Below are 27,142 nucleotides of genomic sequence, written 5' to 3'. Positions count from 1 at the left end.
TATTCTAGCTATAGAAGGGCTCTGGAGCTATCATGCCTTGCCCACTGTCTGGGAAGCAGATTATGTATTCTGGCACAAAGTCTAACTATAATATATGTTGCTTTCATCTCTTAGGAAACCTAGTAGGATATAAGTTTAATAAAATAAGACCGATGTTTCATAAAATATGAACTTTAAGCATAAATAAAAGGCCCACTTGCTGCTTAATGCTGAGAGATTTGTGTACCCTCTTGCACCATGTTAGATTTCATTTAAGGAGTATTAGCTGAAAATGTATAGTGAAAACTACAGCTGTAGCATCAAATACTCCTCTCTATTCATGCTTCAGATGAGGCACTAAGGTTACTTTGTGACCAGTGTAAGACACCATGAAATTACATTTTCACAATAGTGAACAGTGTATAGAAATACTCAGGGTGGCACTAAGTTAGCCTCAATTGACTCTGGTTATGTTCCATGCTCTAAACAAAGCAAGCAGTAAATGTTCTTTAGCTTCTAGTTGAATTAAATGTGAAAGCTGTGGGGAGCCACTGTTGTTATCACTGTATGCTCAGGCTCATTACTGAGCAGATACCATGATTTGTCCAAAGGTGATAGCATCATTGAGAGCATATCTTATTTTCATTTCTAATAATTAGGTATTATTTTATGATCTTATTTTCCAACACAGTAGGTACACTTGCTTCTTATTAGGAATTATGGCAAGCTGTGAGAAGCAGTAATGTAATGTCTCATAATTGTTGTGTACTGTTTTCTGTTTTGGGCAAGGGAGCTTACTTAACATAAACAGAAAAAGTTGTTCACTGTTTTTGCCATTTCTATAATTGGCAAGACTTAAGCTCCTTGCTAAAAGGTGTCATCAAGAACCAGGGGGAAAGCACCATGATCCAGCACAGTCTCTTCTGATGTTACCTATTAAAATTAATCTGGTTTATATAGTGCTTTCCATTTGAAGGACCCCAGAGCACTTCACAGATGTTATAAAATCATGCAGCCAGCAGTGAGGTGGAATGCTGCAGCCATTCTGTGCCAATAACAAAGATGACTGCACTGTTGATATATCTCCTTTTTGGGGGAGGAAGTGAATAATCTCTCCATTTAAAACAACAGTGAGAATATTTTTAAGTGCACATAACATAATTACCTAAATTAGGTTTTTGGCTAGGACCATGAAGTTCATAGCTCTTTTGTGGAAAATGTCATTAAAAATAACCAAGCTGTCAGGTATTAAATTTTATCTCATCTGAAGGATGGCACTTCCAGCAGCACACAGAGAGCTGACAAAATCACAAACATAAATGGTGTGGCAAAATACAGGCAACAGTGCAGTCTTGGGTCCAGGATTCCCCAAGTTCTAATAATCCCAGATATGCTGCTAATTTTTTTAAATTTTTCTTCCTCTGTCTATTTCTTAACTAGCACAAATAGGTTAATGTTTGTAAAGCCCTTTCACTGTAAAGTGTTAGGTAAGAATCAAATATTTTGTACAGGTGTTCTGTGATGCACTGTATAATTAGAGATGTGCTCATGGCATTCATATAGGGTAGGCTTGTAACTCAATGAGGGGAGAAAATTTGTACTAGTTAACCTTTGAGGATAGGTTAGGAACCAAGGGGCTTAACTTGCAGCAAGGGAGATTTAGGTTGAACATTAGGAAAAACTTCCTAACTGTCAGGGTGGTTAAGCACTGGAATAAATTGCCTAGGGAGGCTGTGGAATCTCAGTCATTGGAGGTTTTTAGGAGCAGGTTAGATAATCACCTGTCAAGGATAATCACCTGTCTACATCAGGGATTGGCACGCAGCCTGCCAGGGTAAGCCCCCTGGCGGGCTGGGCCGGGCCAGTTGGTTTACCTGCCTCGTCCGCAGGTTCGGCCGATTGCAGCTCCCACTGGCTGCGGTTTGCCACTCCATGGGGGCCGCAGGAAGCAGTGGCCAGCACATCCCTCGGCCCACTACATTTCCCGCAGCCCCCATTGGCCTGGAGCAGTGAACCGCAGCCAGTGGTAGCCACACTTGGCCAAACCTGCGGACGCGGCAGGTAAACAAACCGGCCTGGCCCGCCAGGGGACTTACTCTGGCAGGCTGCGTGCCAAAGGTTTCCAATCCCTGGTTTAGATAATACTTATTCCTGCCTTCAGTGTAGGGTACTGGACTAGGAGACCTCTTGAGGTCCCTTCCAGTCCAACGATTCTGTGATTCTATGTTGTTATTTACTTGGCTGTTTTAACCCAAGAAATCACATTACCCTTACAATGACAAGTTGTTTTGGTGTAGAAAATAGTTTATACTGATGCTACAAAATATTAAATAGACTATTTCAAATAAAAACACTTTTAACGTTGTGTTTAAAAATAAATGAAAGAAAAGAAACCCTACAATGTAGTAAAGTTCTTTTTCAGTTCTATAGTGCTAATCTTATTGGTCATTTTCACTTGAACCACTTCACAGTTAAGGTTTTTGCTGGTGGCTTGGCAAGTTCAAGAAATGAGTTCAGTTGAATATATTTGAACACTAATAGATTTAATGAGATGCTGTGTTGTGCATATTACTGCATATCATACAATAAGTATAACTGAACTGCTTATTATATAAACAGGATGTTTAGCTGAAGGAACCACTGACATTACAGATGGAGGTGGTGTAGCAGCAGTGTGGTTGACATCTTGAGAAAGATGTGGACACACCGTGTCCAGAGTACAACTCAAAGGATAAAAAGTTTAGATAACGAGCTATCAGGAAACTTTAAAAAACAAACAAAAAAAACCCCCAAACAAAACCTAACTCGGCATGTTTAATCTTGAGACAAGAAGACCTGGGGGTGGGGTAAGGGGAGTGGGGAAGAAACTGATCTTCAAATATGTGAAGATCTTTTAAAGAGAATGGTGATGGTGGGACAAGAAGCAATTGGCTTAATGTACAGCAAGGGAGATTTAGATTATTATTAGGAAAAATTTTCTGACTACATATGGATAGTTAAGTACTGGAATAGGTAACCAAGGGAGGTTGTAGAATCCCCATCATTGGAGGTTTTTAAGAACAGGTTAGAACAGTGGTGGGCAACCTGTGGCCTGCACGTGACCCATTAGGGTAATCCACTGGCAGGCCATGAGACAGTTTGTTTACATTGACCGTCCGCAGGCACGGCTTCCCGCAGCTCCCAGTACCGAAGTTCACTGTTCCTAGCCAATGGGAGCTGCGGGAAGCGGCATGGGTCACAGGGATATGCTGGCTGCCACTTCCTGCAGCTCCTGTTCGCCGGGAACGGCAAACTGCAGCCACTGGGAGCTGCAGGCAGCTGTGCCTGCGGACAGTCAATATAAACTGTCTCGCGGCCCGCCACTGAATTACCCTGATGGGCCATGTGCGGGCCACAGGTTGCCACCACTGGGTTAGACAAAGACCTGTCAGAGATGGTCCTGTCCAGAGGCAGGACCATTGATGAGATTGCCTTTTGAGGGCCCTTCCAGTCTTAAATTTCTATAATTCTATATATAATGCATGCAGTGGGACTATTTTACAGTGGAAATTTTTCCCATAGAAGAATTTCACTCAAAGCAACATTTCACGGTAGCAATTGCAGTTTGTACATTACAGTGCATTGAAACAATTTAGGACTTGCGTACTGTTATATCCAAAATTATTTTTTCACAAATGGTATTCATATAAATACATAAGCAATTAATGAAGCAAATCAAGATTATGTAAGATTCAAGGGAACACTCTCCAAGCTGGGAACAGTAGTTGTTTTTGAAGTGCTTCTTTGCATAAACTGTTCTGTTTAAGACAGTTGACCTTTTGTAGAGATGATCTAATACAATGCTTGTTTTCCTTCAATTAGTTAAGCAAATATACTTTCATTGTTATATTAAACCTTGTTGTGCTGTGAAGCTTAAGACTTCTAGGGGGTTCTGGATCTTTCTTTTATCGTAACAAAAAAGCATGCTGCCTTTGATTGTATGTGACACTAATAAAGGGTGTGTGGTTTCTAATATTCTGATTAACCTTGAATGATCTCTGCTTGAGGCTGTGACACTTCATCGTGAAATAAATGAGATGCCCCATTGTGATCCTTGTCAGCAAAATGTCAGCTGTAACGCCTTTCTTAAAAAAGGTGACTTTTTTTAAATTATGGCACACAGTATAGAACATGTAAATTGTAATATCCTGAAAGGCTTTTTAGAGTTCAATCTGCTTCCTCCATAATCATAAAGATTTATTCAGTCTCTTAGAAAAATGAAAAGCTATTTAAAGGTGTATCACTGCTTGGTGGTACTGCCATGTAGGAGTATTCAGGTCTGGTAGTGACTGAAGGAAGATCTTATGCTTATCAGCCCTTTGGAAAGCTCGGGCATTGGAGGTGGTGTTATCAGTTATTGAGGAAGGACAACAGTGGAGAAAAGGAGGGAATCTGACCTGCAACGCTTTCTAGAATTTGAAAGTAGCTTTGCGACATTGCATCTTTGGAGATAGCCTTTGCTGACTATGGGAATTATTCCATTTTTACGTGAGGCATGTGTGGTATAGGAAGTAGAGTTGTGCTATAATTGGGATAAGGAAGTGAATGCAATCATTTCAGGATCCCCCACCTGCACCCAACTGCGTTCTTATGTTGAACTTCTGAATATGTAGGAAATGCAAGCAAATCCTTTTGGAATGTTTTTTGCTCAGTAGGTAAGGGATTGCTTATACTTGGATGCCTGGACAACCCCTTCCCCCACCAAAAATATAAAGGACAAAATAAAATCTATACAAAGAGATAATTAAAGATCAGGTATTTTAATGCATTGTCAAGTATGCCAAGGATTCCTTTTTTTTGCCCCCCCCCCCCCCCCCTGCCCCGAGGAACTGATAAAATTAACACAAACTAGATAGAGTTAATCAAAGAGAAATAGCTGTTGATTGTATCTCTGAATCCTGTGTGGGTTTTTCCAATAGTAATCCTACTGGCTCTTTAGGAAAAACACAGTTCTTAAATATATCATAAAGGCAGAGTAGCCTCACATTTGTTAAAAATAATTGCCTCAAACTACTAATTATTATTCTAATGTGTTTATCTCTGTATCTAAGCTGTAGCCACAATATTTTTCAAATGTCACTTGCCTAGTCTATTGGCTAACTTGTCAGATGAATCACAGATGGCAATGGGGAGAAAGAAATATTTAATAAGGTCACATCATAAAAATAGAATAAGAGTTGTCAAAAGCTGGACTAGTATCTATGCTGCCTACTAATTTTTACAGTGAAGGTTTGGCAGATATGATATGATTTTCTGTATATGGCATAAAGTAGTGATTACTTTATTAATATTGATGTTTCATTAGGCATCTTAGTTCAGAGGAAGCCCTGGAATTCAGGGCTTGAAAAAATCTTTCACTCTGCTACTGATGAATGGAAAACTATCTTGGTGAATAGGGTGGGACTCTTATCTCTTCTCCGCCTCCCCCCTCCCCAAATTTCAACTTGACTTTAAAAACACAACAAAAATTTCTAGTCCTTATGATTAAAAACAACTTTAATGTAGGCTGCTGGCTGTCTCCGCCAACCCAGGAAGAACTAGGGCCTTATCCAAAATCTGTGTAGGCCCTTCTTTCAAGGCACAGTTTGAAGAATAAAAATAAGACTCCCTAAGGAAGGCCAAAACAAAGCTATTCCCCTGACCAAAGCAGGCTGTAGGGACCCAAAGGCCTTTCCTCTTGCATCACTCCCCGCTGCTCCAGGGTTAGGCAGCCCCTTCCTTTCTTTTCAGCGGAGCCCTTTCAGCCTGTCATGGTATCTGGAGTGGCTCACAACCATGAATGCCAACTTCAGGGTAGACTGTCAAGAAGCAGGGCAGAGCCCTCCAAATGCTTGTATGCTCTGTCATTAGATTTCACCAATCCAGTAACAAGTGTGAACTCCTAAAGCACTGTATCAGTCTGACCAGAGAGTCACAGGCAGTCCAAGTCTATCTTGCCACCCAGGCAAGCTGGACTTAGTGATAAATGGTCACTATACACTAAAAATTGCAACAGTATTCGGATTACTCCCAGTCCCAAAGGACCAGCCACTTACCCAGTCAATTTGGAGCTTAGTTCTCACTCCAAGGATAATACTTGTAGCCAATCCTATAGTAAACTGTCTAAGGATTTATTAAGAAAATAAATGAGTTATTACAAGGTTAAATCAGGCAAGCATATATACACAGATGTTCGTCCGTATTCCAAAAGGTGACAGAATTGTAGAAATCTGTCAACTCTGATTGCCTTTTAGGGCTAACCTGGGTTAACTCTGGTGATCTTTGCTTCCATTTTGTAGCTCCAGCCCTGTGAGAGTCCAGACAGCAAAAGAGATGAAAAAATTTCTTGTCAGCAATTTTAATTTCCTTCTTCCAAAATTTAAATCTGTTGAGAGGATGGCCTTAATGATGGGCAGGAGATGACCCCTCCTGACTGGATTCACGGTTTCAGAGCAAACGTTTTACAGTTACGAAGCAAAAATTTAAATATTGTATAACGTGACCAATTACAATTGAGATTAACGCATGCAGCAACTTGGAAGCATATCCTTAAGTCTAAACCCTAACTACATTGTTATAAGTCTAATACTCATCTTAACTGTACTAAGACACAGGCCTATACATATGTGGTTTCATCACTGCTGACAGGGCCTGTAGCAGATACACACCAGAAAGATACAGTGAAGGGTGCTTAGGACTCAATAAACTTCTGGGATAATGGGTGACTTGCACCTTTAGAAAACCAATTTTAGCTTAACTCATCTGAAGGAAGCGGGGAAGAGAGGAGCATTAAAAATTTACCAGGAGCAGAATAAAGGCAGCCAGGTGACCAAGAGGAGTTCAAATAAGGAAACCCACAGGAATACAGTGAGGGAAGGAAGAGGAAGCAAGGGCCAGGAGAGGAGAAGGTCACACAATCTGGATAAGGGGCTCCATGAGGTGCAGAGACCAGCCAGCGTGCAACAGCCTGCAATAGAAGGGACACCCTGCCTGCCTCCCTGGACCCACATGGTTCCCCAAGGACTCACAAAGGAAGTGTGAGAGAGACATCGTGGTTTCAGGTGTGTGTTTGGTATGATTGATTAAGTATTGAAGAGCATAAAAGTGTTACTCTCTATGCAGAGAGTGTTTAACTGCTTCACAACTACTGTGTGGCCTTGAGAGAGTTAAACTGTAACCAGGCTCTTAGCGGCTCCACACCTTTGGGGTGGAGTTCCGAGAGACGGCATGCTTAAGTACTGGGGAGTCTGAAGGGTCAGCAATGCACCCAGAAGGGCAATGTTGCTGGACAGTGGATTCCAACTCTCAGAAAGGTGGTGCCAGCTAGAAGGTCTGCGCTGTAGGAATATGCCTAGCAACCCCCGGAGTGAGACAGTGGCTCAACTCTGGTCAGGCTCCCAGGACTTGAAACACCCATGGTTCCAGAGCAACAGAGGCTTGGATTCTGCTCACAACAGTCCTAATGAGTGGCCACGATCTCTGGCAGTAGGTTTCTTAACCTTGCCCCAGATAGTCTCCTTTGCTAATTTCTCTCCTTAAGACAATGGAGAATTGGAGTTACTTAATTTTGATTTTTTCATTACTTTTTATGTAACTAAATAGACCTCATATTCAATGAAATATAAATGTCTGGTTGGTTTTAGCTGCTTCCTGCTGTACTAGGTAGTTTCCCCCTTCCTGCTGTACTCGGCAGCCAGTGTTACAATAGGAAGTACCCCAAATTTCTCAACACACAACTTGCCAGGAACAGATGGCTATCGCTTTTTAAATGACTACCTTTCAGTCTAATTTTCCATGTAATATGGTTATTTTGGGATAATACAGCTCTCAAAATAGAAATAAGAAATGTGTGCATGGTGCATTGATAAGAGGCTTTACATTAAATTTGGTATTTTCTTTCTGATGGCTTAGGAAGCCTGTCCATACTGATGATAAAGGATTAAACAAGGTATGTTGTACCATTAAATCAGTGCATACTTTTAGGATAAAAATTGCTTAGCAGATAACATTTTTTAGGACTTAATAGGACTGTAAAAATAGAAGAGAATGATATTTGGAGCTGAGAAGGGAAGAATAATAATTGCTACATATTGTTTGGCTATGCACTTGGGTAAATCAGTTCTGGAATAAAGTAACGAAATATTTATGTATGGTTTTAGTATGAGATATTCTCAGAAACACCACCCCCAGTCTAACGATTTTTAGAAGTCATGAAAATCTGATTGGATCACAAATTTCTTTTGTGGCGTTTGTTGCACTTAGAGGATGTTACGAAACTGGAAGCTCACAAGAAGGAGGGAGCTATAGACTGATACTCTGGACTAGATTGGTGAATGGGGGGGGCGTGGAATTCTCTTTTTTTTCATAAATAAGCATAGATGGCTATGAGGAGTGTTGGTCATAATCTTTTTATAAGCAGTGTACATTGTATACCTGAAGTATTTAGTTCTAAATCTCTCATATCCACTACATTGACAGCAATAATATAACAAATTAGGGCTATCAAGTGATTAAAAAATTAATTGTGTGATTAAACAATAATAGAATACCATTTATTTAAATATTTTGGATGTTTCCTACATTTTCAAGAATACTGATTTAAATTACAACACAGAATATAAAGTATACAGTGCTCACTTTATATATTTATTTATTTTTAAATATTTGCACTGTAAAAAAACAAGGAATAGTATATTGGAGGTTTTTAAGGTCAGGCTTGACAAAGCCCTGGCTGAGATGATTTAGTTGTGGATTGGTCCTGCTTTGAGCAGGGGGTTGGACTAGATGACCTCCTGAGGTCCCTTCCAACCCTGATATTCTATGATTCTATTCTATGATTTCAAGTCACATAATACAAGAATTGTAGTGCAATCTCTTTATAATGAAAGTGGAACTTACAAAAGTAGAATTATGTTTTTTTTAAAAAAAAAGTAAAACTTTAGAACCTACAAGTCCACAGTCCTAATTCAGCCAATCACTCAGGCAAACAAGTTTGATTACAATTTGCAGAAGATATTGCTGCCCATGTCTTGTTTACAATGTCAGCTGAAAGTGAGAACAGGCATTCGCATGGCACTGTTGAAGCTGGCATCACAAGATATGTACGTGCCAGATGCACAAAATATTCACATTTCCCTTCGTGCTTCAACCACCATTCCAGAAAACATGCATCCAGGCTGATGATGGGTTCTGCTTGGTAACGATCCAAAGCAGAGTGGACTGACACATGTTCATTTTCATCATCTGAGTCAGATGCCACCAGCAGAGGGTTGATTTTCTTTTTTGGTGGCTTGGGTTCTGTAGTTTCTGCATGGGAGTGTTGCTCTTTTAAGACATCTGAAAACGTTCTCCGCACCTCATCCCTCTCAGATTTTGTAAGGCATTTCAGATTCTTAAACTTTGGGTCAAGTTCTGTAGCTATCCTTGGAAATCTCACCTTGGTATCTTCTTTGCATTCTGTGAAAGTGTTCTTAAAATGAACACATGCTGGGTCATCATCTGAAACTGCTATAACATGAAATATATGGCAGAAAGTGGGTAAAACAGAACAGGAGACACAGAATTATTCCCCAAGGAGTTCAATCACAAACTTAATTAACGCATTATTTTTTTAACAAGCGTCATCAGCATGGAAGCATGTCCTCTGGAATGGTGGCCGAAGCATGAAGGGGCATACGAACGTTCAGCATATCTGGCATGTAAATATCTTGCAATGCTGGCTACAAAAGTGCCATGTGAATGTCTGTTCTCGCTTTCAGGTGACATTGTAAATAAGAAGCGCACAGCATTATTTCTCAGAAACGTAAACAAACTTGTTTATCTTAGCGATTGACTGAACAAGAAGTAGGACTGAGTGGACTTGTGGACTCTAAAGTTTTGCATTGTTTTTTGTTTTTCGAGTGCAGTTATGTAACAATCTACATTTGTAAGTTACACTTTCACGATAAAGAGATTGTACTTCATTACTTGTATGAGGTAAATTGAAAAATACTATTTCTTTTGTTTATCATTTTTACAGTGCAAATATTTGTAATAAAAAATAATATAAAGTGAGCCCTGTACACTTTGTATTCTGTGTTGTAACAGAAATCAATATGTTTGAAAATGTAGAAAAACATCCAAAATATTTAATGAATTTCAATTGGTATACTATTGTTTAACAGTGCGATTAATTGCGATTAATTTTTTTACTCACGGTTAATTTTTTCGAGTTAATCACGTGAGTTAACTGCGATTAATCCACAGCCCTATACTAAATATCTTTAAAGTTAAAGCAGACCTTTGCAGCCTGTCTGCTGCTGCTTATGACCCAGTCACTCCATCTTGTTCTTACTTTCCACCCTGGCATTATTCTGTGCTGTCTTGGTCCTTACGTCTTCATGTGTACAGGGTGTTTCAGTTTAATTGTTTGGTCCCTCTCTCATGGTCTTGTTATCTTTTAGGATTCTGTGTTTGATCTACTCCTCTTCCCCACCTGTGCTTTCTCTCTGCTTTCCTTAGGTAAGCTTATCTGTTCTCATAGCTTCAGCTATCATCTCTGTTCAGATGTCCTGCCAATCTACTTCTTCCCTTCTGCCTCTCCAATCTCTATTCTCTGGGCAATCTGACATTGCCTTCCTGATATCTTCCTGAAAGATTCTACACTGGAGAACATTATCTGTCCTCACAAACCCTTTCCTCCTCTCCTTCCCCTCTCCTCCCCTCCCCGCTCCTTTTTAACAGCTTCACCATCTTCCCAATCATACAGATTCATAATCTCCAGCCTTGTCTGTGCTAGAAAAGTTTTGCTGATATAGCTATCCTCATAAACCCTCCCAGTGTAGAGGTATTTGAATAAATTTTTGCATGTACACATCTTGGTATGAGCTAGGGAATTCATTGTTTAAACTCTGGTTCTTAAATATCACTTTACGTTTTACTTTTGGCTATTATGTTGTTGAAACAATATGGGTGCCCTCTGGTGGCTAATCTAACACCTGTAGCTTCCTCTGATGTTAACTAATATGTAGGCTAGTCAGTGATTAGATTTTCTGGTATTTGTGATATTGAGCTGAAATACTACTGGAATTTTTTGTTCCTCCACCTAACTCCCCATTGACAAACATTTTCAGCATTGAGTTTGAAAATGTATTACCTCAAAATACTTTGTATTTCTCAATATTTAAATAACCTCTTCTGGAAGGAAAATATAACGTCATTTTATGCATGGTGGTCGTTAAGTACCTTTCCTCTTAATTTCCTGATTTAATAGTCATAGGACTGGAAGGGTCCTCGAGGGGTCATCTAGTACAGTTCCCCCACACTCATGGCAGGACTGAGTGTTATCTAGACCATTCCTGCCAGGTGTGTGTTGAGCCTGCTCTTAAGAATCTCCAATGATGGAGATCCCACAATCTCATTAGGCAGTTTAGTCAAGTGCTTAACCACCCTCAAAGTTGGGAAGTTTTTCCTAAGCTCCAACCTAAAATCTCCCTTTATGCAATTTTAGCCCATTGCTGCTTGTCCTGTCCTCAGAGGTTAAGAACAATAATTCTTCTCCCTCCTCCTTGTAACAACCTTTTATTTACTTGAAAACTGTTTTCATGTCCCCTCTCTGTCTTCTATTTTCCAGACTAAACAAACCCAATTTTTTTTCAATCTTCCCTCATAGGTCACGTTTGCTAGACCTTTAATAATTTTTTGTTGCTTTTCTCTGGACTTTGTCCAGTTTGTCCACATGTTTCCTGAAATGTGGTGCCCAGAACTGGACACAGTACTCCAGTTGAGGCCTTATCAGCGTGGAGTAGAGTGGAAGAATTACTTCTTGTGTCTTGCTTAGAACACTCCTGCTAATACATCCCAGAATTGTTTACTTTTTTAAAAACAGTATTACACTCTTGACTCCTGTTTAGCTTGTAATCCACTATGACCCCCAGATCTCTTTCTGCAGTACTTCTTCCTTGGCAGTCATTTCCCATGTTGTACGTGTACAACTGATTTGTTTCTTCCTAAGTGGAGTACTTTGCATTTGTCCTTATTGAATTTCATCCTATTTACTTCAGACCATTTCTCCAGTTTGTCCAGATCATTTTGAATTTTAATCCTATCCTCCACAGCACTTGCAACCCCTCCCAGCTTGGTATCATCCACAGACTTTATAAGTGTATTTTCTCTATGCCTTTATCTAAATCATCAATGAAGATATTGAACAGAACCGGATCCAGAACGGATCCCTGTTGGAACCCATTTGATATGCCTTTCCAGCATGACTGTGAACCACTGATAACTACTCTCTGGGAACGGTTTTCCAACCAGTTTTGCACCACCTTATAGTAGCTCCATCTAGGTTACATTTCCCTAGTTTGTTTATGAGAAGGTCATGCTAGACAGTATCAAAAGTCAAGCTTTGCTAAAGTCAAGCTAACTGTGCTAATTTTAACTTGAATATTTGAAATGTTAACTAACTTTCTGTTGTGTTTTTAATTTTTGTACTAGTATCACAACTTGTATGACTTAACTGGATTTGGGTTTTTTTTGTGTTGTTTGATACAGTCTCTGCTAGGTTTGGTTCTACTTAAGATATCCATGATCATCTGGGTTCCTTGAGTGATTTGTAGGTCTCATCTGTTACCACCTTGCTAACCTACTTTCAACCCCCTTTCTGTTTCTGGCGATAGGCTTGATGTGGGAGGTAATTTAAGAGCCCTGCCAGACGTATAAGTAGTCCTATTGGCTTCTTGCTACGTTGCAGGATTGAGTCCATAGTCTGCACAATAACAAGTAGCTGATGCTAAAGTGGCTTTATATAATATTATAATCATGCAATGTACCTATTTCTTGACATTGTGAGATTAGTGTCATTATTTAATAATCTAGGAAAGATCTATGATGAATAGCTGTTCAGAGTTAATGTCCCACCTCTGACAGATACTTCAAGTCTCTTTTTAAAAACAAGTTAATGCTTGTGTAGCTTCTCATATTTTATTGTCTTGACGCTACACTACAAACTTTTGCCAGGATGGCTATGTCAGTAAGGGGTGTGATTTGTGATAGATATAGCTTTTCTAGCAAAAGCTCTGTGAGGGACAGTTATACTGACAATACTGTAGCTTTTCATTTGGGTGGCTGGAAAAAGCTATATCCGCAAAAGCACAGTTTTTGCTTTTGATGCTAGGAGTGATTTGCTGGTATAGTACACCAGCGTAGCTATGTTGGTAAAGCCTTCCAAGTATAGAGCTGACCTTAGTGAAAAGTATCACTTTGAATTCAGTAACTTGCACACACAGTCTTACATTGTTTGTTTATTATTTGCATTGTGGTAAATGATCACACTTAGTTACTGGCCACCCCTGGGGTGAAAGGCAAAATCCTTTCCTTGAGAAGCTTATAATAGAAGAAAATGAGCAAAAGATGAAAGGGTGGGGTAAGGATAAAATATAATCAAGCTTTTTTGGTTTTTGTTCATATAAACTATCCGGAACTTGCCTAGTAGCTAGATATTGGTTGGATAACTTTGTGTAGATGTCATTGTAGAAATGGATCTTGAGCAGAGGGTAGTGGCCTGATAGTACTTTAGTCCAATTTTACAGCTGCTGAAATCTCAGGTGAGGTTCAGTAACTTAAAATCTAACTGCTTTGGATTCACTGTTGAGTAGGCTATCATGCTTTCCAGTGCACATATGTCAAGATACTGATTTAGAGCGACAAGGTGGGTGAAGTAATTTTTTTTTATTGGACCTGAAGAAGACCTCTGTGTAAGCTTGAAAGCTTGTCTCGCTCACTCACAGTAGTTTTCTCAATAAAAGATATTACCTCATCTACTCTGTCTCTCTAATACCCTGGGACCAACACAGTTATGGTAATACTGCATACAAGATGTTGATTTATTATTTTGGAGGAGCAAATGCAGCTGAGTAGCCTAAAGCTAAAAACCTGAGTAAAATGAAAATTTAGGAAGTGTAAAGTTTAATATAATGTACGTTTTGGAACACAGAGTAGAAAAAAATGGATAAAATATTGAGTATTTCAAAGAATTTTATTTTCTCATTATTCCTTTCTCCACAAAGTCTGTTAAGCACATTAAATAACTTTATTTTGCTGGTTGATTTTGAAGTTATGCATGTTATCATACAGAACTTAATGGCTACATACTGGTCTTCAGTAGGGTCTGTGCAGGGATCCAACTTGCATAATGCTTATGGCTGCCGGTTTATTTATTAAACAAGAAAAAATGGCACATAATATAGTTTTTATAACATTAATCTTCCTGTGATGGTTTTAATATGGTCATTTATTTTTGTTGGCATGAGATGGAAGACCAGTCTTTTTGTGTGTAAGTATTTTGTATATCGCATTATAATTAAATACTTAAGTAATATGGTAGTGCCCAAAGGACCTAATCTGGATTGGGGCCCCATGGTGCTGGATGCTGAACAAAGACTATAAAAAACAATTCTGACCCTGAATTGTCAAAAAATACAAACCAGCAAAGAGTAGGGGCTGGAGTTACAATATGATGGGTTTAGCTATAGAGGTAGGGAATGCAAATGAATCTGGTGAAGAATTGGTACAACTTTTTTAGATATTGTCACAGATCCTAGCTCCCTGCTGGCCACCCATTAGGACTACTGTGAGGGGAATCCATGCCTCTGTGCTTTGGATTCTCTGGGGTGTGTTAAGCTTCCGGAACCTCAACAGATTGCAGCACTGGTTTCTCTGATGGCTCTCTGGCACATTTTCCTGGGCACTGATTGTCTGCTACCACTTTTTAGAAATGGAGTTGTGCAGTCCACTTCCCTAGGCCACCAGGTCAACGGCAAGTGGTGACCCCTGATATAACCCAGTAATTTAAATATGTCCCTTTCCCAGAATGTCTAGTATCTCCCAGGGGTTTGCAGTAGCTATGAAGCACTCAGCACATGCACTCATATATTTTGCACAGGGTCTAACACCTTTTTGCACTTTTATGCTTAATCATGTAAAGCACAGGAAAGTACAGATCATACAAACACAAAAAATCACTAAATTCATGTAATTTACTTTCTAGCTCACCCTTCCCTTCTAAGTCCTTGGGGAACTATCAGGATCTAGGAAAGCAGGGTATCTTCTGCCTCAGCATGCTTGGTTGCTTCTCCATCATGACAAAAAGAACCCCTGACCAGACTAGGTTCCACCCTTTTTAAGACTTCTAACCATGCTGTGTCAAGTGACATCCTTGCTAGCTTCCCCAGTGAGTACAGATCCCTGTCATTTGACTTTGTTGTCAATGAGACCTATCCCTGCTAAACCAGTTCCTCTGCACAGGGAGAGTCCTTTGTCTAGAGTGAATAGATTTCCACTAATTGGGTACTTGAGTCACCTACCCTCTATTATTGTTCTTTTGCCACCAGCCTTTAGAATCTCAACCCAGCGTAAAAGCAAACAGAGCATAGAGAAAGCAAAAGGCTGCATTCAAAATGGAATTTTCAAATTGACGCAGACACATAGGGTTCATAATCTTACACAGTATATAAACTGTACCGATGTATTTCCAAGTCTTCACAGTTAGATGCACTTTAAAAAAAAAAAGTGGGTATAAGAGGCAGAGAGAAGAGGAATAGCAAAAGGAAAGAAGGCGAAGAGCTAGTGAGCTGTCTTTTTAGTGGCATCTCACAGGGATTGGTTCTTGGCCCTATGCTATGTAACACTTTTATCAATGACCTGGAAGAAAACAAAATCATCACTGATAAAATTTGAGGATAACACAAATTGGGGGAATTGTAAATAATGAAGAAGACGGATCACTGATTCAAAGGTTTCTGAATCACTTGATAAACTGGGTACAAACAACATGAATTTTTATGTAAATCTTGGAGCAAAGAATGTATGCCATGCTTACGAGATGGGGCATTGTATCCTGGGAAGCAGTGATCCTGCAAAAGATTTCAGGATCATGGTGAATAATCAGCTCAACGTGAGCTCCTGATGTAATGCTGTGGCCAAAAGAGCTAATGTGATCGTGGGATGCATAATCAGGGAATCTCAAGTAGGAGCAGAGAGGTTATTTTACCTGTGTATTTGGCATTCGTGCGAATGCTGCTGGAATACTGTGTCCAGTTCTGGTGCCTAAAATTTAGGAAGAATTTTGATAAATTGAGGAGGGTTCAGAGAGGAGCTCCGAAAATGATTAAAAGATTAGAAAACCTGCCTTATTGTGACAGACTCTTGAGCAAAATAGATCAAGCTCTTTTGAAAGAAGATGAAGGCATGACTTGATTACAGTCTGTACACCTGGGGAAACAGATTTTTAATAATATCTTCAGTCTCTAGCAGAGAGAGAGAGAGAGATCACATGATGCAGCACCTGGAAGTTGAAGCTAGACAAATTCAGACTGGAAATAAGGTATACACTTTTGACAGTTCAATGGTTAATTACTCTCAACCATTTAGCAAGCGTCATGGTGGATTATCTATCACTGACAATTTTAAAATCAAGACTGGATGTTTTTCTAAAAGATATATTCTAGGAATTGTTTTGGGGAAGTTCCAATACCTCTGGTAAAACGGGAGGTCAGACTAGATGATCATAATGGTCCCTTCTGACCTTGAAATCTATGAATCATATTACATCATAATGGGTTTTGAAGAAAACAATTTTGAATAGAATCTCAGTGTCCCTCTAAAATAAATAAATATATAGCTATTCTGAATTGTTTGTCTGAAAATGTAATGAAGCTGTTCACTGGTTCAGTTTTTTGTATTGTCTGCATAGCCATTCATTTTTAAAGTTCTGTGGATAAAGGCATTTCATTTCAGAGAAAGTACTGTGAAAAAGTGAATCTTTTGTTTGAGTTTTTACAAAATGGAGGAAATGTGATGTCCTGTTTTTAATTTTTTTTGTATTGGCTTTCAGCAGTTTTTATGAGTGCTGTTCTCTACAGCAGAATCCTCTTCGTTAGTATAAAATCTGCAGAACTTGAAAACATGTCTTTTTGTATCTCCGTGATGAGTATCAGATCATAAGAATGTACTAGATGGGTATCAATTTATTAACTTGATGAATTTAATTTCAAAATACCAATGCAGAAAAACACTAACTCCTTTTTATGAAACTACATTATGGCTCTATGCTAACACGAGTTGAGAAGGTATTTACATTATAAGCATCTGTGTTCAACTCCCAGTTTTTTAGGAAAAATATTACCACTTGGACAAGCTTCCTCTCTGCCCATGAGTGACCATTTTTCTGAAAGTTTGATAAAAATTAATTTCAGCTGCATGAAGGACAAAATAGTTTGTAACAAGATAAAATTTTCCAATCTACTTTTTGAGTTGTGTACATTCCATTTAAGAAATCTGAAATTAATCTGGTCAAGTGCTGGTATTTGATAAACTCTAGTTATTTGTAAATTTGATTTCTTCAAGGTTAAATGGACACTGGAAATGTGTGGGGAAATAATTGTCCAAGTCTATGAAACGTTATCCCTTAATTTTATAGGTACTTTTGGGCAATCACAGGATTTTAAAACAAATCAATTCAAAACGCACAGAGAAACAACACAGTGCTTACCAAGGTCCAATTCTTTCACTGCTTAGCGAAGGCCCTTATTCTTATGTTGTAGCTTCTTTCACAAGAAGTCCCACTGAAATCAGGGAAATATTCGCTGAATAAGGGTGGTAGTCTGTCCCTAACTTGTTAGTTTTTATTTAGAAGTTGTAAGTAAAATTAATTTAGTCCATCCTGTGTGTGTAGTGTTAAAAAAAAAAAAAAAAAATCTTCCCTCCCTCCTTACATCATCCCTAAACCTCCGAGATCTTTCTCTTTCTACATCATCTCCTCCCCTTCTGTGAAAATCTTCCCAATCCCTCAAATGATCTTCTTTCCTTTCTTCCTACACGTCTTGAGAGCAGAAAAACAAAAATTTGATAGAATTTTTAATTACTTGAATTTTACATTTTAATAAGTGTTTAGAGATCTAAAAATAAGCATGTTAGCTGAAGATTTTTATTAAAATGGTCAGCTATGAAATATTACCCCTTAAAGTCCAATGATAATTTAAGTCAGCATGCCATTGAGATTAATTTGAGAAGTTCGTGGCTTTTTATAGTCATTCTTTTAGTTCGTTGCAGCACTAGTTTGGTTCTCATTCATGAAAATATCTTTACGACCAGAAGGGCTATTAAATGTATTCTTAAATTCTCCAGAAAACATTGAAATCTTAGACCCATAATGAACACTGAAATACAGAATTACCATGGCGCACATTGCCAGTACCTCAGCTGTAGTCACTTCCAAATAGTGTAGTTGTCATGCATGATATTCTGGTTCCTACTAGCTGTTTAAATAATCCGGTGGTGGTGTTGGTGATCTGCATGCATATGGCAGCTGCATGTATCTTGATATCCTATTTTATTTCAATGTTTAATACTTTTAAGTAAATTTACTTATGGTTCAGTCCTACACTACTTACTCAGATAGGCTTCCACCAAAATCAATAGATTTGCCTGAATATAGGGTCCGTATCTTAGATGTTTTGTTAGGGAGAGTTCTATTAAATATCGGTGTTAAATCCAAGTTAAAGATCTTGAAGATAAGGAAGAACTTGCACTAAAAGTCTTGGTGTGGTGGATTCTAGGTCTTCTCTAGTCTCCCATTGCCTCGTTATAAAGTGAGGTATAGAAACACAAAGCTCTGTGGTCACAGAAGGGGAGTCCGTTAACAAGTTAGATATCTGTGTACAGACAGGAAAATGAGTGAGTGCCACAAATTCAGTACTTTGACTCAGCAACATCAAGTAGTGTGAGAGATAATGAAGGAAATGGTATTTGTTTTTTCAACAGACAAGTCTTTAAAAAATGTGAAAGTGATCTCAAAAGCTGCTTTGTGGATTATGATCCATTTTTTCAGCACACTGGTAAATGGTTCACCTAATTAAGTGGGTTGCTGAACCTGCTGAAGCTGAAAAAAAATACCTTAAAGGTACTTCCCGTTCTGGGAGGCTGTCCTGCTTCTATTTGTATATAATATGTATTGTATACAACCCAAATAATCTTGAGTTTGTGAAATTTAAAGTTGCCCTTTGTGTATTTAAAAGCTAACCCTGAGACCGCTACATGGGATTTACCTGCAAGGACCCAATTTTAGTCACCCAACCCAGCATAGTAATAATACTGTCTGTTCTATATTATGGTCCTTATTGACATGCAAATATTCTTCCCATGGCGTCCCTTTACTTAGATAGCTGGATCCATCATGCTTTCCTTAAGACCAAATGAGCACTATGACAGCAAGGTTCAGCTCTACTGGCTTTAGGGTTAGAGAAAGTGAGCACTACTATCTTGGAAGTAAAGCTTTTTATGTTATTTAATGTGTTGCTAAGAGTATTTCAGAGCAAAAAGACTTTAAAAAGTGAATTTAGTTCCTGTACTCGAAAACTCCTGCTGCATAGCACCGAGTCCCATGGCTCCCCATTGTCACATCCCCCTCTTTATAAAAAAAATAAAAAGAGCAAGCTGTTTTGAGAATGCATATTCTTACCTTACCCAAATAGCTCTCTGAAGAGGTCTTAACATGTCTTAAAGTAGTCCTAGGTGGTGGTATGGTATTTTAAGGGAGACCCAGAGAGATGGTTTTTTGGATGATGTCAAGATCATGGTTAATATCTAGTTTCAGTTGATGCCTTTATGAAGTGGGAACCCTGAAACTGAGAGTAGATGATGAATATTGTTGTTCCTCGGATAATATTGTTGCCTGTAGGGCTTGTAGGTGAACAGCAGACACCACCTATTTGGTGAACATGATGAACCCTTCTCTGTCTACCCACTTGCATGTCATACGTCACTTGAAAGCTTATGATGTCTACTTTAAGATGAGGTAAGATGTGAAGCTGCCAAGTTACCATAGAAATTAGGATAAAAAATGACGTCAACACGTGAAAAAGACCACTTTGAAATATTTGCATTCATTTCTGCTTTTATTTCAAGAAATAAAATTGGATTTCATTGTGACCTCGAAGTATTTCAACAGAAAGATTTCCACCAGCAAAAAGTGGTACAATTTCATCTGGAAAGAACACACCACACTGGAGTCTTTTTCTACTTTAGTTTTGCAGCACTATTGATGAACTGCCTCATATCATCATAATTGATGCAGAATCCATGAAGGTGTAGAATGTCAGTTAAATCGTGAGATCTATACTCATGGTGTAGCTTTGCATCAAGGCTAATGTGCACTGGTGTGACAGTTTTGTAACTGTTAAATACTATGCACTCCACAATTGAGCAGCACTTTCTTGGAATGTCTTCTAGAGGACAAACTCCTGTACCAATTGGGGCACAAAATTATCACGTGTTTTTGGGTAATATTCTGAGACTTTAATTTTGTTTATTTCAGACTGAAGGATTGAAGTGGCATTATACAAAACCAGTTGTTCATTTGAAAGCTCTTAATCAGGCTCACTTTCAAATCAGCGGCACTGCGATGGGTACCCGCATGGCCCCACAGTATGCCAACATTTTTATGGCTGACTTAGAACAACGCTTCCTCAGCTCTCGTCCCCTAATGCCCCTACTCTACTTGCGCTACATTGATGACATCTTCATCATCTGGACCCATGGAAAAGAAGCCCTTGAGGAATTTCACCAGGATTTCAACAATTTCCATCCCACCATCAACCTCAGCCTGGACCAGTCCACATGAGAGATCCACTTCCTGGACACTACAGTGCTAATAAGCGATGGTCACATAAACACCACCCTATACCGGAAACCTACTGACCGCTATTCCTACCTACATGCCTCTAGCTTTCATCCAGACCACACCACACGATCCATTGTCTACAGCCAAGCTCTACAATACAACCGCATTTGCTCCAACCCCTCAGACAGAGACAAACACCTACAAAATCTCTATCAAGCTTTCTTTACAACTACAATTCCCACCTGCTGAAGTGAAGAAACAGATTGACAGAGCCAGAAGAGTACCCAGAAGTCGCCTACTACAGGATAGGCCCAACAAAGAAAATAACAGAACGCCACTAGCCATCACCTTCAGCCCCCAACTAAAACCTCTCCAACGCATCATCAAGGATCTACAACCTATCCTGAAGGACGACCCATCATTCTCACAGATCTTGGGAGACAGGCCAGTCCTTGCTTACAGACAGCCCCCAACCTGAAGCAAATACTCACCAGCAACCACACACCACACAACTGAACCACTAACCCAGGAACCTATCCTTGCAACAAACCCCTTTGCCAACTGTGTCCACATATCTATTCAGAGGACAACATCATAGGGCCTAATCACATCAGCCACACTATCAGAGGCTCGTTCACCTGCGCATCTACCAATGTGATATATGCCTCATGTGCCAGCAATGCCCCTCTGCCGTGTACATTGGCCAAACTGGACAGTCTCTACGTAAAAGAATGAATGGACACAAATCAGACGTCAAGAATTATAACGTTCAAAAACCAGTCGGAGAACACTTGAATCTCTCTGGTCACTCGATTACAGACCTGAGAGTGGCTATCCTTCAACAAAAAAAACTTCAAAAACAGACTCCAATGAGAGACTGCTGAATTGGAATTATTTTGCAAACTTGATACAATTAACTTAGGCTTGAATAGAGACTGGGAGTGGATGGGTCATTACACAAAGTAAAACTATTTCCCCCCTCCGCCCCCCACTTCCTGCTGGTAATAGCTCATCTTAAGTGATCGCTCTCCTTACAGTATGTATGATAAAATCCATTGTTTCATGTTCTCTGTATGTGTATATAAATCTCCCTACTGTATTTTCCACTGAATGTATCTGATGAAGTGAGCTGTAGCTCACGAAAGCTTATGCTCAAATTTGTTAGTCTCTAAGGTGCCACAAGTACTCCTTTTCTTTTCACAAACCATTTGGATGCCTTAAGTTCCTGCTTCAGATTAGATGATGCTATCCAAGCTACTAGTAATGTTGTTGTTCTGCATAGAACAATGGTAGACTTGGCTTGTCCATGAGGTGCATGGAATGGAATTGCAGAACCATAATGTTCTTCTAACTTTGCCTGTAACTGCTAGTGGAATATCTTGCAGTTTCGACATCTGAGGAAAATAGTGCTTTATATTTTTGTAGCAGCTTGGATATGAGAAGAGTCTTGTACATGACATCATTGTTTGTCTTTTCTATCAGCTGATAAAATGCAATGTCATAAGGTGACTGTATTGTTACAGTGTAACTAGATGGTTTTGCTTTAAGATTCATTTTGCTCAAGTAGGAAGAAAGGCATGTTAAGTGATAAACTGCATCCTTGGCAATCGGGTCTTCTACAGATATTCTGTACAACACGTCGTCATCTCCTCCTGAAAGTGCTGCCTCCCTTAGATTGGTTGCTCTCTCAAATGTGTGTGTTTTATGAAGTTTCTTGTCTGTGTGTATTTTCTCAAGCAAACAGTGAAACAAGATCAATAGTAGGACAAGATGCTTGCTCTGGTGTCTCTAGAAGCAGGCAAATATGATGCTCTCCGATCAGATTTGGAGTCTGTTTTCTTTCCTTGGTTCTGTACAACTCTGACATATGCCAAATGTGATTTGCTTTTGTATTTCTGAAAGCAACTCCTGTGATAGAGTATTGGTGGCAGATCATCTAAACTAGAAAACACATCCAGTAGCTGACAATACAATTAATCTTTCCTAGTTTTTGCAGACAGCATCACAGAATCCTGTCCAGCCCTGGTGGCTTTAGATAGTTTTTGTATTCTTTTCATTTTCTTGACAAATGACACATTTTTCAAAGTTTGTGGAGAGTCTTTTTCTCTGATGTAAGCTTTACGGCACTAGTATCCTTCATGTCTTCATACACTGTAATTTCCCTGTAGAGTTAAATTTCCCAAAGTATATTATGAGCATTACCACCATTTTTTGTTGTGTACAAGTATACAAATTTGCGCTAAATTAGAAATAAATTAGATCTATATGTCAATAGCAAAGTTGCATTTTTTGTTCAGTGAGCACTTGTATTAAAGCCCAGAATGAAGTTGTGCATTGTTATCTCAAACACTCATACTGACCAATGCATAAGTGTCACTGAATTAAAAAGCTAGAACATTTCACAGGCTAGTACTGCATGCTGCATAGGCTATTAAAAATTAAAACCTTCTACCAGGCGGACTAAAGGCTAAATTGTATGTACAAAAGTTTACAGATGAAGAAGCATTACATTAGGAATTCACATATATTTATATCTACCTACTGTGCTCTACAAACTATGGGTATGCAATCTACTACTGGTGGTGCACAAGGTGAGTTTTATCTAGTCAGCAAATTTCAACTGAAAAATATAGAAAACTATTGTCACTTGTGAGATACTTTAACAATTAGGAATTTGTTGTGGTATTTTATAGTACCACAAATGTGCTAGGTATGCAAAGAGACTATAAAATAAGTACACAGTTTCTGCCCAGCATAGTTTACATTCTAAGTACAGACAAGTTGGCTTGGTGGAGGGAGGGAACAGAAAGCAAAGATTTCAGTAATAAGATAGGGGCAGCTCCTGCTATGCACAATCAGGAAATGGAGCCTGGGACCTGGGAATGGAAAGATATTCCAGTTGTTGCTAGAGAAGTAGTAGGATGGGTAGCTTTTGTAGCTTTAAAATCTTCCTTGCAACCTTCTGCCATCAGCTTTGAAAGACTTGTTAATGTGGACAGAAAGGCTGCCGATTAGGGGAGGGGGAGTAAAGACACAAACTGATGCAGGGACTGGCTGTGTAAGGGAAAGACAAATGGATGGAATAGTGGAAAGATGATTTAGGGGTCAGGTATTTAGTGTTAAACTTCATTTAAAAATTGGGAACCCCTCCCACGGATGGCGCCAGCACCAGAAAGGTGGCTTGGATTGTGGCTGTTAGCTATGGAGTAGCTGAGAATAATTAAACTCGTGCTTGGTGAGTGGGGCTACAGATACTAAATTCACTTCCCAGAGCTCGCTTTGCCCATGTGGCGGGGAGACCTGCCTATTTTTAGCACACAACCAAATGGCTCAGTGGACCTGAAGTTAAAACATTTGCCATGGTTTAATCCCATTTGAGCTGCTGCTTTGTCCCCACCTCTGCTTTGTTTTTACTGTTGCTTCCTTCCCCCATCCTCTCCTAGCCTGGTTGCTCCCACATCTTTCTGGAACTCTAGATTCTAATGTCATGCTAATTTCCCCCCACTTTTGAGGCCTTGTGTGGCAGCTACTATCCCTCTAACCAAAGAACTAGATAGAGCTTGCTTTAGAGTTGGGTAGTATTGCTCCTTTAATCTGTCAGAACAGCATACTGTATACACTTCCTTCCTCTGGGCTCAGCCTGCTTCCATGTAAGAATCAACCTCTGTTCGTTTGGGGAGTGAAGCTTTGTCGGGGGAGGAGGGAGGACTCAGGCCCATAGTTCTCAGCTACTGGTAGCTATGGTGGACAGTATAGTGCAGGCAGACAACACACATGGTGATAAAAGCAGCCTATATGAACTGGTGAAAAATGGGATATACCGGTCTACACTACATCTTCTGATGCTGCTGCCACCAATAAAGAATTATAGGTCCCAGTTTTGCCAGTATAGACATGTCTAGTACATTCTGTAGGGAAGAAGCTGTGCTTTTTTTAACTGTGGTTTTAAGTGCTTCTGTAGTAAGTTTTTGGGTGTAAAGATGACTAGCTTGGATCTGAAACAACTTCTTGAAACAACACATCTTGAAACAACTTGAAAAATGGTTTAGTCCTATCTGCATAAGTACTTAAACCATTACCAGCTACACCTCTAGCTGACAATGGGTACAGAGTATGCAGGTACAAAACACTAGCCACTGGGCCAACCACACCAACTTTTAAAACCAATTTTAGGATTTTTCATTTTATTGCTTACACATTTTAGATATTTTGCTTAAATGCTTATCAGAACCTGAAGAAAACTTGCATGCATAATGATAATTTACTTCTTAAGGTAACTCTGGAAACATTTTTGTAGAATTAGTACATACTTCCCTTAAGCAATGTAGAAGACTTACTACTTCCAAATCTATCACATGTAATAGCAGTCAGTGACTTATGAGGAGTCCACAAGAATGGAGCTGTACTTTTTTGTGGTGTTTAATTTTGAAGTAATCTGTCCTCTTTAGTTTACTTTTTCTTTATGTAGTGCATGGAGACTAGCCACAAATGTGGCTGTGTTTACACTTGTGAAATATCAGTAAAGCTAGTATTTTTATTTTTAAAAGATAAGGAACTTTTGATGCACCACTTCTACATTTTGTTGGTAAAAATGGGGGCCAAATATGAATAATTCTTTGCTTGAAGTTTAGGAGATACAAAGATCCTGTGTTTTTTTTAGGGTAATCTTTGTATACGAGATGTTTTGCTTTTCATTTGTGGCATTTGCGACTGAGTTTTTATGTGATAGTTTTGATTAAAAGTGCAATGTATTAAAGCTCTGTTATTGCATTCTATTGTGACGTTTGAGTTGCTCTGTGCACAAAGTGTAGCCTACTATTTTGATGCCTCAAGTAGCTTTCATTGCTCATTGTTCACAGTGGCAGTAAGACTGACTGGAGGTAGGATGAATTTTCATCTGCAGAAAGGGTTACTGGGAGGTGCTCTTGCACAGCAAGCAAAGAGCCCCAGTGTTATGCTTGTGCACAGTATTTCTAATTTATGGATAACCAACTTCAGTCTTCATTGTCATTATACCTTCACCCTTCAAATTCTCTGGATTCATCCCTGAACGTAATAGGACAGTCTGTCACCTCCTTGAAGTGAAAAATAAATCAATTGAGCTGAGACCAAAAGGCTGCTTATTCTGAGCCTGGCAGTACTGAAGATACAACAGACCTTCTGCTTCCTTCATCACTTTGTCTTACTTTATTTTATTTTTGGTAGAGGTTTTAAAGACATTATGAGAGAAACACTTTTAAAGTCAGAATGTTTTCTTTCTCGTATTCTGGAAAATGGCACTTGCCGCATCTCGGGGCAGGGAGGAGATAAGCAGACGTGAACTTGCATAATTCGTATATTTAATTAGGTTCTTGGGAACAAACAAATGAATAATTAATATTAGTTTGTTTTGCAAGGGTGGGTGAATTCCACCCTGGGGGCGGGGAAAATATCAGTATGTGTTGCAAATTCTTAAATATCATAACTTTTTCATTTGCTTTTTGTTCTATAATCCTCAAAGCTCTGAATTGCAGCCAGTGTTCCAATCAAGGAAGTCTGTGCAGGATTCCCTTTTAGAACTCACTGATATCCATTGACTGTCGGTGATAAATCACTTGATGTGCTTTCTCTTTCCACCTGCCAAATACCAGGTGTTAACTGTGTCTGGAGATGGAGAAGTGGAAATGTATCATGGTAGGGTGCTACCATTGGACTGTTGGACCATACTAGTACATTAATTGAAGTTATTATCTTTATTATTATTATTATTATTCATTATTTAATATTGTAACAGTAGTACCCACAGACCCTAATCAGGATCAGGGCCCTATTGTACTAATTGTTTTACCAGACACAGTCAGTGACAGTCCATGCCTCAAGCATTTTACAAGCTTAGATGTTTACAGACAAACCTGCTGTTATTCCAATCTGTTTGTTTGGTTGAATACAGTATTAAAAATTGGTTAACTTGTTACTTATGGACCCTCTAAAGTTCCTGAATTGATCATTGTTGTCGTCTTGCCTATCACAGAGCCCATGCAGAAGCACCATCATCTGTAAAACACAATGCAAGGACAGAAACTAATGAAAAAGTGAAGGACCAACAAGAAGAGGAGAATGACTATGATAGAAAGACTGTTGAGTCAAGTGGTGGAGGGGCTCAGCCAGAAGAGAAGAAGAAGAAACAACGTTCTGGATTTAGAGATCGTAAGGTACAAAAGCTTGTCACGCATAATGTTCTTCTGTAATGCTGCAGTTGCACAGTAATGAAACAGGGAGAGAAAATACAGGCAACAGAATTAAAATTTTAAATACTGCGAGTACTCATAGGTTGACTTTTGGTATTTGCATTTACTGGCCTTCATTTTAAAGGGGACTAGTGACTTTGAGTCACCCCTTTTTTGAGTGCTCAACTTGAGATGCCTTAAGGGGGCTTGATTTTTGAGAAGTGTGGCCCTTTTGAGGTATCTCAAGTTGGGTTCCCAAAAAGTGAGTTACTCAATCACTAGT

The 27,142-nt window shown here is 39.2% G+C and overlaps 1 protein-coding gene across 12 annotated transcripts in view; it reads left to right on the top strand.

Moving 5' to 3' along the window:
- The window catches only part of MICU1 (mitochondrial calcium uptake 1), a 242,693-nt gene that overhangs the window by 45,277 nt on the left and 170,274 nt on the right, over positions 1-27,142 (top strand). For 8 of the 12 annotated variants that reach the window (XM_038408647.2, XM_043519826.1, XM_038408646.2 and 5 more), the window contains exon 3: positions 26,664-26,844. The exons of 3 other annotated variants lie outside the window; for them this stretch is intronic. In XM_038408647.2, coding sequence (XP_038264575.1) covers positions 26,664-26,844 — 181 coding nt within the window. Of the gene's footprint in view, positions 1-26,283; positions 26,362-26,663; positions 26,845-27,142 lie in introns of all 12 variants that reach the window. One more of the 12 variants, XM_043519831.1, reaches the window with a different exon arrangement.

The sequence above is a fragment of the Dermochelys coriacea genome, chromosome 7 (assembly GCF_009764565.3).
Source record: "Dermochelys coriacea isolate rDerCor1 chromosome 7, rDerCor1.pri.v4, whole genome shotgun sequence".
In the NCBI taxonomy this organism is placed as follows: Eukaryota; Metazoa; Chordata; order Testudines; family Dermochelyidae; genus Dermochelys; species Dermochelys coriacea.
Note: the sequence above shows the minus strand (reverse complement) of the source record. Positions and strands in the feature narration are given on the sequence as shown.